Consider the following 11,574-nt stretch of genomic DNA (forward strand, 5'->3'; position numbering starts at 1 on the left):
AAAAAAAAAAAAAAAAACCAGCCGGGCGTGGTAGCACATGCCTGTAATTCCGACTACTTGGAAGGCTGAGGCGGAAGGATCGCAGGAGCCCAGCGGCTCGAGGCTGTGGTAGCCGGGAGCGGCGGCTGCACTCCAGTCTGGGCGACAGAGTGAGACTACAATTCAAAACAAAAACAAAAACAGAAAGACATTTATCTTATATATGTGATGATTTATCTTATCTATCTATGTATATGCACGCACAAACACACACTACCCAGCAGGATAGTGGTGCTGGGGAAAGATGAAGTAGGGATGTAGATGAATAAAGACTGGCTACATACTGACAATTTCTTGAAATTGGATGATGGTTAACAATGGATGTTCATTACAATACTCTCTATTTTGGGGTATGTTCAAAATTTTGTATTAAAAAAATAATTTGAATCACTTTACTCCCTTGTTTAAAATTCTGCAATAGAACCCCAATAACATAAGCAATATCATAGGGGCAAACAAAATGAGGTGAAGGTAGTATATGAAATCAGCACCTAAAAGATCAGAACAAATTCTTAAAAGATACAAAAAAAAAAGAATGGAAGGCTACTGAAGAATAACACCACAGCAAAGTTGCATCTTAGAGTCCTCAGAAGCTGACTAAAACAGCAGAGAATCGATCTACCCTTCAGAATGACAGAGAAATGACAATTTCTAAGCCAGATGAGTACAAAGAGCAACTGAAGATCTACGGAATGGTTTAATCATTAAGCTCTTTCCCGTCTCCAACTCAGGCAGCTGAACATTTTATACATAATTGTGCACACGCATGTTCATGTGTTTATCCCCCCCTCGCCACACACACAAGCACAAAGAATTTTGTGAAAATGAAACACCAGAAAAGGAAAAAGCAAGTTCTTAGAACCATTTAAACTTTTGTTTGCCAAAGTAAAAATCTTGTCATTTCAGGTACTTCAATTTGCAAGACAGCTACACATTGGTCATAACAGCTATGAGGAACATCAATTGTATTATTCTACATGTGCAAAGATGTAAGTTCACTAGCAACCATCAGGTTTGAGGGTATATTAATACTAGTGCCCAACACCTTGCACCCAGGTAAGGAGACAGATGCCTCAAGAAGGCTATTAGTTATTCAAAGGTATGTCATAGGTGCCTACATGACCTTACCACAAACCTAATCCAAAGGACGATTGTCTAAGCCTTCAATGGCTACAGTAGTGGGTATACAGCGTTGTTATATGTTAGTCACTGACTATTTTCAATCTTGGTGCCCATTCCTTACTGCCAACTACTGCTAATGCCCAATCTTTTGTTCCTTATAATTTACTTTTTCTCTTTATAGACTCTTTGTTTTTTCCCTAACAATGCTTCTACAAAAAAAGTTAAGCTTTATTTTGCCAGAAAGTCAAATAGTTGCTCTCTTTCCATAATTTAAGTTGCCCAACCCTAGTATATAACAAAAAATATTCAAAAATATGGAAAAAGAGATCTATTTAGCAGTAATTTCTTGCTATTTTTCCATATCCCCTAAGCCAATACTTATGTATCAGTCTGAAGTAGTCCCAGAAGGCTGATCTCTGGGAAGCCATGGTTATAACATCACTTGCATTTATTTTTTTGAGGACATATTTTTTGAATAATAGACAGTGTTGAAATGTTAAAAGTTTAGAAACAGTCTATTTACAACAAGACCTTATTTTTTCCAGCCACTCTGCAACATAACAACAAAAGGCCAAATTCCTCCCTTGCACTTTTGAGGCAGACTGCAGGGCTCAGCACTGCATAATAATCCTACAGGTTTTTAACTCTCTCTGGTTTGACTGCCCAGAGCTACTACACAATTATCTGACTGCCTGACTTGATATTCTTGGGTAAGGATGAAGACAACTAAATTGATAAGCACCCAATAGCCACCCACCCATCCTCAACAACTCTTAAGTAATAACCATTATAGTGCTTCACAAATCTGAGTTAGCCTAGAAATAAAATTGCTAATGAAATCTTTGATATGACCTTAAAGTTAAGCTTATATATTAACACATTCAATAAGTAGATCAGTAACTGAAATACATAAAAAGCAACCATAAATAAACAACAAAAAATGTCAACCAAAAAGCTGGCTGGGAATGCCAAAAGGCAATCCATAGTAAAGAAAATCTAAGTAACCAATCATTGAACATAATCAATCTTAACAGAAAGCACAGATGTTTTATAAAGGGTGAGATTTTTTTCATCCATCTGATAGGCAAATTTTTATAAGATTAATAATAACAAGACAAGAATGCAGGATAGCAGGTACTACTGATGGGAATATAAGTGGTAAAGCCTCTTTTGGAGCAAATTAGGTATACCTAACAATTTAAAAATGAACTAAAACTCTGATTCAGAAATTCTACTTTCAGATTATTTTATAAAATAAATGTGCATGTGCATATAAACATATGGTATGTAAAAAGGTACATATTTCAGAACCACTTAGAAAAATTATAAGTCGTAAATAATCTAAAATTCCATAGAAGACAAAGTGGTTATGATACATCCATACTATAAAATATTATACAACAGTTCAAATAAATGATGTAAACTAACACATGACGGTATTTAAAAAAAAAACAACTCCAAGCCATATTGAGTAGACATGGTTAATGTCAAAAATACATTAGAATGGTATCATTTGTGTAAACATAGGCAAAATAAACCATTCACTTTGATACTTAATATGTATATAAAGACACCATAAAAGGCATGAAAAGATACACTATTAGTAAAAGTGTTCACCTCTGCTTATTCTTAGGCTTGGGGCTTAGAGACGGTTCTGAAGGGACTCTTGCTTTATCTTCATTGTATGAATTTGAAAAGAGGATGATATTTATATTAATTTCATAATTAAAATTAAAAAGTAAAACACAACAGAGGTTAGGAGCAGTGTGATACATTTGTTTTATATGTTCACATAATTCTTGTGTGGTGTATGTGCACTGTATGTGAAAGAAACTAATATGCAGGAGAATATAAAAATTGTTAAGAACTATAAAAATCTCAAGATAATCCATTACTCTACATGTATCTTGACTATTTGGATTTTTAAAATTTTAATAAAGGCATATTATCTTAATCTAACAAAAGTATTTCTATTTTAAAGAAGAGAATTAGCTGGAAAGTTACCCTCTTGAGCTTTATAAGAGATTATTTTGATTCTTTTAAAAAAATTAAATCATTCCTAAATAGTCCAAATGTATTTACTATTTGACAAAAATAAAAACTACGTAAATAAACAATGATAACACTGAACCTAAAATGTTTAAGACAGAAACTAATATCTGGCTATGGCCCAAACCAAATGCAACATCTAGAGTTACCTGCAAATTAAGGTTTAACAAAAAAAAAGGAAAGGAAGAAACAAACTTGGTGATGTCCTTAAGTATATGAGGACTTAAATCTGTTCGTCCTAATGTCTTTTACCTTGAAAATTGGTAGTGAAAATTATATTCTTATTTATTTCCATGAGGTCACATAAAACATTTACATAAATTACTAGAATCAAAACAATATGCAAAACCAAATTCACTATCATATTTCCATTTAATTGTACATAATAGTTTAACTGTCTACCAATACCATCATTTTGGTGAGTTTGCATCCTATTCCTCATACTCCCGAGGGGAATTACTCCTTAGAGAGAATTATACAGATAGTCATAGGAAGGCTGAAACTGCTAGAGTAAAACCTCCTTCAAATAAATACAGACAGATCTTCCTTGAAGTCTTTAAAAAAAAAGGGCAAAATATTTTTAAGGAACTTCAAATTCCTCTTCGTACATATCTCTGATGTTGATGCGATTATAAAGCATGCCTCTAAGCATCTTAACAAAAGGTTTAATAATGGGGGAAAAAAAGCACCCTTGAGATTCTAGATTTGGTGCTGTTTTTTTTTCTTTGCCTGGATTTGGGACATATCACCCCAGCAAGTCTCAGTTTCCCAATCTGTGAAATGGAAATACCAAAATACTCTGTATACTTCACAGAGTTACTTGTATCTGAGGAGTTAATGTATATTAAGCATACAAAAGTGCTTTGGAGAACTATAAAGCACTATAGAAATATGTTTTTTAAATTATCCTTACCAAAATAAGATACTGGCAAAATCAATTTTTAGTCAAATTATACCCTGTAGAGAATTCTTAAAAGGCTAAATATTTTCTAGAGAATTATTTATTAGGGACATTGACAAATAACATATTAATTAAAACAGTGCCCATGACAAGCCATTTTGCTTCTTAAAATATTTTATTACCACAGAATTCTACTTGTGTCAAATACAGCAGGAACGATGTCAAGCTAGCTAGCCAAACCTTCCTGCCAAAATCTATCATTCCTCCAAAGGCCATGTTCTCCCTTCAAAGCTTTTGCACATATTACACATTTTTCCCAATATCCCTTCGTATCCACCACCAAAGACTGAAGGCTAGCTTCGGCTGCAAGGTAAATTGTCACCTTATGTTTGCCAAATCCCACACAGACACATCAAGTAAAAAAAGATACCAAATGACAAGCACAAACACATGTATAAATGCACATACAAGTATATACAAAGCACACAAGTGCCCTTCATTCTTTAGGAAGAAATATATTTCTTGCACAGCAAATGATTGTCACCTTAAAAGGAAGTGCATAACACAAGCAAGAGAAGAAGAATAAATCTTACTCACCATCTCCCATAGCCATTCAGATGGTCCAGGGAGCTCTCTCAAACCAAGAGGTCAAATAACACAGTAAATAAGTGCAGCTCAATGCCTGCGCCACTGGGCTCGGCCTGCAGCCTGCAGACACCCGGAGCACTGTGTGACCCAGGCCGCGCTGCAGCTCTGCACCGCAATAGCCAACAGCTGCTACTCCATTTCAAAATAAAAGTCTGGGGTCTTGCTGAAAACACTCGCTTATTTAGCAGAGCCTAGAAGGACTTGATCAAGATTATTCTTTAGCTGTGTATACCTGTTGGATACAGGTTATGATGTTTCTCCTTGTACTGGCTGCCTGAAATTTAATCTAAGAACAGCTCTGGGAGCCAATAAATGCCATCCCGCTGGGGGACTTTTAATGCAATCATCAAAACACAAGGCATGTGTTCAGCAATCATTTTCTGCTTCCCTAAAGATATCCATGTAATCAGTAGCAATCACATGATCTGATGGATTAACTGATTTACGCCTTTTTAAAAAGGTTTTCACCTCTGTCGTTACCTTTTAATATTTACAACAGAAGACTACTAGAAGTGCACAAACAGGAATAGCCCAGTTTCCATGATTAACTACTCTCATTATGCAGGAAGCATTTCTGGCTGCCGTAAACAAATCACGTCAAAGGCAGCCCATCAAAGGCTGCTCTGTGTGTGGACAGCAGGGCTACACGGAACAAAGCTTGCTTCTAGTGGAGACAGAACCTAGCCAGTGCGCAGCTGCAGGGGCGAGGAGCACCCTTTATCCAAGCTGTACAACCATCAGCACATTGTCAGGCTCTGAGAAGGCCCTTAGGCGCATGGTCATAAACAGATACATTTTAAAATCAACCTAAGAAACAGCTGCTTTGCTTTTCACCAAAGGGTGTTATAAAAATAGACAACCCTAGACTAGAAGTTACATTATTGACTCATATAAGCCAAATATCAAAGTAATTTCAAAGCCTAATTTCTATGTTTTATTCACTGCCAGTCTCTAAGAGCAATTCTTTTCCTACCAACTGATTCAAACAGAGAAGCTAGAAAATAGTTTACAATGATTACATGGCCAGGACTGCATTAGGACCCTTACACACACTAGACCAAATCAGAATTATGCAGTTTTTTTCACAGTGAAAAAGAAAAAGACTTGCAGTCACAGTCAACAACACTGTTTGTGTTTACATCTTGATTAACATAAGAGACTTTCTAGAAAGATCCATGATGATACCAGACCCTGCCATAATCAAAAGGACCTTTCAAATTTTAGTCTTTTCTTTCCTGCAGGGCTGGTGTTCTCCCTTTCAGACACAATCGGACTAATTTTAAATCCAGTGTTCTTCTAATAGCAGAGCTAATTTCACTGCACTTACGCACTATACTTAATTTATTCTTGTAATATCAAAAATTAAAGTCAGATAATGGAAGACCCTCAAGACAAAAAAAATGTGCATTTCTCACTATTTCTAAACTAAATTATATGTCCAAATCTCTAAAGATACAATCTACTTAGTGTTCTGAATTAGTGCTTTAGAAAATCAAGTCCAAGAATTCAACAAGAATGTAAAATAGTGTAGATATGGTAATTACAAAAAAAAATTAGAGACAAAAGTATGAGATATATGCCAAAAGTGGTGGCTCTTGCCTATAATCCCAGCATTTGGGAGGCCAAGATGTGAAGACTGCTTGAGCCCAGGAGTTTGAGAACAGCCTAGGTAACATAGTAAGACCTTGTCTCCACAAAAAATAAAAATTAGCTGGGCATGGTGGTGCATGCCTGTAGTCCCAGTTACTCAGCAGGGTGAGGCAGAAGGATCACCTAAACCAAGAGTTTAAGGCTGCAGTGAGCAAGGATAGTGCCACTACACTCCAACCTGGGTGACAAAGTAAGACCTCAACCCAACAAAAAAAAAGTATGATATGTAAGTCATAAAACAGGAAATGCAGAAAGGGAGAAGAGGTAGAAGAAAGAAAAATAAAGAAACAGACTACTCTGAACAATAAATGTAAAAAAGATAGTGTTAGACAATATCATTCTCACTTCCTCTGTTTCTCTCTTACCTAAGACCCTTTAGGGGCTTCCTACTCCTAAAAGTTCATCAAAATTCCTCCCATGGCCAAGGTCTGATATCATGATTCCTGTTCACTTCTCCAACTACATCTCACACATTGTGTCCCCTCCAACTTACTCCCAGTTTCACTGGGCTCCAGGAAGCCTTGGCCTAGTTTGTTCCCCTAATGTACAAAGTAATTTCCCATCTCTGGATTTTTATGGTCACTATTTTCTCTGCCTAAAGTATTTTCCTACTGTTTATCCTGTGACTGGCTCATTCTCATTTATCAGGTCTCCATTCAAAAAAGTCACCTCTCAGAGAAGCTTGCCCCACTACTCTACCTAAAGGGATATCACAGAAATACCATCTCAATACCCTATTTTAGTCTCTTAATGACTGTTCAGATGACAACTTTTAGCTACAAGAAAAGTTCTACCACCTTTACACCAAATACTCTAGATTTGTGTTGCCTGTATTTATTAGTAAAATGACCTTTTCGTTGCAAAACACTCTAAATCAATATACTGTAAGATGAGTGATGCTTCATTATTATGGTTTCAAGAAAGACACTAAAACATTTACCATATTAGTTTCTTTTCACAGAATATCACGTAGAACAAATTTGAATTGTGTGCCATGTTTGGATGAATTCAAAGCAATTTGCTTTGCGTAAACGAGAGACAGAAGAGGTGGTGTCTTAGTTGGCTCTTTAGCCTGTTGTACGTATAAACTATTTCCACAAATTTTCATGCTGAGCCCTAAAATGTTTTCCTGTTCTATAATTCTATTTTACAGTTTTAGTTTGAGTGTGCAATAAAAATGAACCAATGAAGGACTGAAAACTTTGTGGGAAAAAACTGTATTTTCCTTTATTATAAACTATTTGTATTCACATTGTTACTTATAAGTTTCTCTTCAGTATTCAATTGATTTTTTTTTAATCTATGGAAATTATTCAAGTACCATGGGTTGGGATGAAACACATCGTAATTTTCCTCATTAATATTAGTGGAAATGATTTTTTCATTTAATGGTCTTTCAGCAACAGGTTTTTAGAAATAATTTAATTAATTAAACATGGAATAGTTCTATTTCTTCCATTACCAATAATAACCACATTGTATATCACTTGTTTACTTGTGAATGACCTATCTTTCTCACTAAATTATGGCTCCTTAAGGGCAGATGCTTTAATTTTTCTGTTGTGACATGATCTAATTTACTTTTTTTTTTTTTTTGAGTTGGAGTCTCACTCTGTCGCCCAGACTGGAGTGCAGTGGCCGCTCCCGGCCACCAAAGCCTCAACCCGCTGGGCTTCGGCGATCCTTCTGCCTCAGCCTTCCAAGTAGCCGGAACTACAGGCGTGCGCTACCACGCCCGGCTGATTGTTTGATTTATTGTAGAGATGAGGTCTCGCTGCCCAGGCGGGTCTCGAACCCGCGGGCTCAGGCAATCCACTCACCTCAGCCTCCCAAAGGCGCGGGATTACAGGCTGAGCCATCGAGCCCAGCTTAATTTACATTTTTTTAAAAGATCACTTTGATTTCTGAGTAGCAAGTGGATTTTAAGGGGCAAACAGAACAGAAGCCTACTGTAGTAGTCCAGACAAAAGCTAAAGGAGACTCAGAGTAGGACATTAGCAGTGGAAATGGAAAAAATATGCTAGTATTTGAGAGGTAAAAATGTTTGATCAACTAGAAATCAAGTCATGTTTCTAGCTTGAGCTGATGGTGCCATTAACTAAAATGGCTAGGACTGGGAGAGGAACTGATTTGAAGGGTAAAAAGAGACAACAGGGTTTCCTTTTTTGATGAATTAAGCTTGAAATGCCTAATAGACATCCAAATGGAAATGTCATCAATGCTACACACTACCCAGTCTAGAGCATAAAGAGAGGGATGAATGGTGGTTAGAACTACACATTGGGGAGTCATTAGCAAGTAGTTATCATTTGCCTCCGGGCTGGATTAGATCATGGGGAGACAGAAAAACTAAAAACAGGGAGAGGAGGCCTGGGCCTTGGGACTTGGAATTTGCCAACAAGAGAAATAAGTTTCCTTCTTCTAGTCTCCTCCCTTGATTTATTTTTCAGTGACAGCATAATACTGTCATCAAAAACATCATGACCAATTCCTATACCCAATTATATATTATATTCTTTAACTTTCATATTCGACCATTTTTGCACCATTTAGATTGTAATCTCCAATGTACATGATCTCTGAAGATTCCCTCCAAGAAAAATAAATGCCAGAGACTAACTCCAAACTTTCCTGTTTATGGAGTGATAAAGAAAAAGAAATGGGAACTAAAAGAATTTTTAAAAAGCTTCTACTTTGAAGGTAACAAAAATATCATCACAAAAAGTATAACAGTATCCAAACAATGAATATCTTAAATTTTACATGTACACTTTTTTCCTTAGAGTTATAAATACTTAGTCTGAAATACACAATTGAGCATATGTATATAAACCTAAAAATTTCAGTTCAAAGAACTTTAGCAACTCTTCCTCTTCCTACTGTTTCTAATTTCTACAGAAATGGATAGAGGTAACTGCTGCAAATAAGAATGATGTACTTAAAACACCTTCTATTCAAGGAAGTGAGAAACAGCTGGCAATCAGAGTGAGGACTGGTAGTGTTGAAATTAATTTATGCTTCTGCAACTAAGTTTGGATTAGGACACACACAATCTTTATAATACTCACTCCAACTGACATCCTGCAACACAAAGCTCCGTCTTGGTTTAAACCAGAGAAAAGTAACTAAATTATATCAGTAACTAATTTTCCTGTTGAGTATAAACTCATACGCCAATTTTTTTCTCCAACATCATTTATATTACTCTCTTAATATGAAGCTATTTTCCTAGATGGAAAAACTAAATCCAATATTATTTTTGGAAATAGAATCTTTTCTTCACATATATGGCTAATTATTATTTAAAGACTAAAGTCTAGGTAAATGCTACCCAATAAATCTAAACATAATTTGGGCTAGACATGGTGGTTTATACCTATCATCCAGCACTTTGGGAGGCCGAGATGAGAGGATTGCCTGAGCCCAGGAGTTCAAGACGAGCCTGGGCAACACAGCAAGACCTCATCTCTACAATAAAATAAAACAAAAATTTAGCTGGGCGTGGTGGTACATGCCTGCAGTCCCAGCTACTCAGAAGGTTGAGGCAGAAGGATCACCTGAGTCCAGCAAGTCGACGTTGTGGTAGTCTTGATCAAGGCTGGGCGACAGAGTGAGTCTGACTCAAAAAATATAAAATAAAATAATCATAATTTATCAACCTTACAAAAAGGATGCATAATCAATAAATACAGATATGAACTCCAAACTTCCCTGAATCTACTGAGGAAGCCATAGGTGACTGTGCTAGAGAAGTTCCTGTGCATGTGTTTTTACCAGTATCATCACTGATAGTCTGCGCACAGTTGTAAAGAGCCCATTAACGCCACAGTTTCTACTAAAGCAACTAAGTAAAACAATTACTCAGGGTATAAAAACACAATTTATTCAGGGAAAATGGAGACCAAGAGGGTCATGATACCTTCAACTGAAAAGACAGAAAAATAAGGTAAAAGAACAGTATCATTTGATACAATTGACCCATTATTAAATTTTCACTCACTCCAAAAGAATCAAAGAATAGGCAATGATCATCAGGATGTTAAGATTCTGTTAGTATATCCCAACTAAGTTTTCAAGCCACAAAATCAATTCTTTTAAATCAGTGATATAGTAATTGACTTGAAAACATATTTAAGTGTCTAAAACTTTGCTAAATAATCTTAGAAATGTTTGAAAGCTAGAATAACTTATTTACTCTTACCTTTGCAGACACTCAAAATCATACCGCCTGAACTTTGCACTTCATCAAATTTGGCAAATATCATTTCTAATCTGGGAATAAAGAATAAATTGTTTGTTTTTACAAACAGATTAAATAGAAACAATTTCCTTCACCATCTTCCTTAGAAAAAACAATTCTAGGGATTCAGCTAGTGCTCTATACAACTTTCTTTTACAATTAACTCAATTACTGAAAGAACCCATTTCTCTTTAGTTAAGAGAAGCAGCCAATACTGATAGGACTCGACTTGCAGATAAATTCAAAAGACAACTTTTACACAAAACAGTTTCATCATAAAAATTATTTCTCTAAATCCATAAAAAATATTCTAGTTCCAACCTTATAAACCCACTTCATCACCAAGACATCTTTATTTTTTTATTTTTTGAGTCAGAATTTCACCCAGGCTAGAGTGCAGGTTTGACCTGCTGGGCTCAGGTGATGCTTCCACCTCAGCCTCCCAAGTAGCTGGGGTTACAGGTGTGCACCGCCACGCCCAGTTTATTTTTTAATTTGTTGTAGAGTCAAGGTCTTGCCATCTTGCCCAGACTAGTCTTGAACTCCTAGGCTCAGGCAATCCTTTTACCTTTCCTTCCCAAAGTGCTGGGATTATAGGCATGAGCCACCACACCTGGCCAAGTATCTTTAACAAACACATAAAAGCCATGCTAAGGAAACGTAAGGTAAACATAAAAACAATAAAATATCAACTATCAAAAACTAAAGAGATGCTGATACAACTAATAATCCGATGCTTTTTCTATTAACATAACTACTTTCATTCAACACCAATTCCAACGGCACTTCTAATTTTATATTCGGGGTAATTACTCTTTCTACACACTGCTATTTTTAGTTAAAAATGTGTTTCTTAGCCGGGCTCGGTGGCTCAGCCTGTAATCCCGCGCTTTGGGAGGCTGAGGTGAGTGGATTGCCTGAGCCC

The 11,574-nt window shown here is 36.2% G+C and overlaps 1 protein-coding gene across 3 annotated transcripts in view; it reads right to left on the reverse strand.

The window, feature by feature from the left end:
- The window catches only part of CLASP2 (cytoplasmic linker associated protein 2), a 207,754-nt gene that overhangs the window by 157,831 nt on the left and 38,349 nt on the right, over positions 1-11,574 (reverse strand). For 2 of the 3 annotated variants that reach the window (XM_008070162.2, XM_021718618.1), the window contains exon 7: positions 10,611-10,681. In XM_008070162.2, coding sequence (XP_008068353.2) covers positions 10,611-10,681 — 71 coding nt within the window. Of the gene's footprint in view, positions 1-4,708; positions 5,501-10,610; positions 10,682-11,574 lie in introns of those variants that run through there. The other variant, XM_021718620.1, reaches the window with a different exon arrangement.

This window comes from Carlito syrichta, unplaced genomic scaffold (assembly GCF_000164805.1).
Source record: "Carlito syrichta isolate Samal-C Ts95f unplaced genomic scaffold, Tarsius_syrichta-2.0.1 Scaffold313175, whole genome shotgun sequence".
Classification (NCBI taxonomy): Eukaryota; Metazoa; Chordata; class Mammalia; order Primates; family Tarsiidae; genus Carlito; species Carlito syrichta.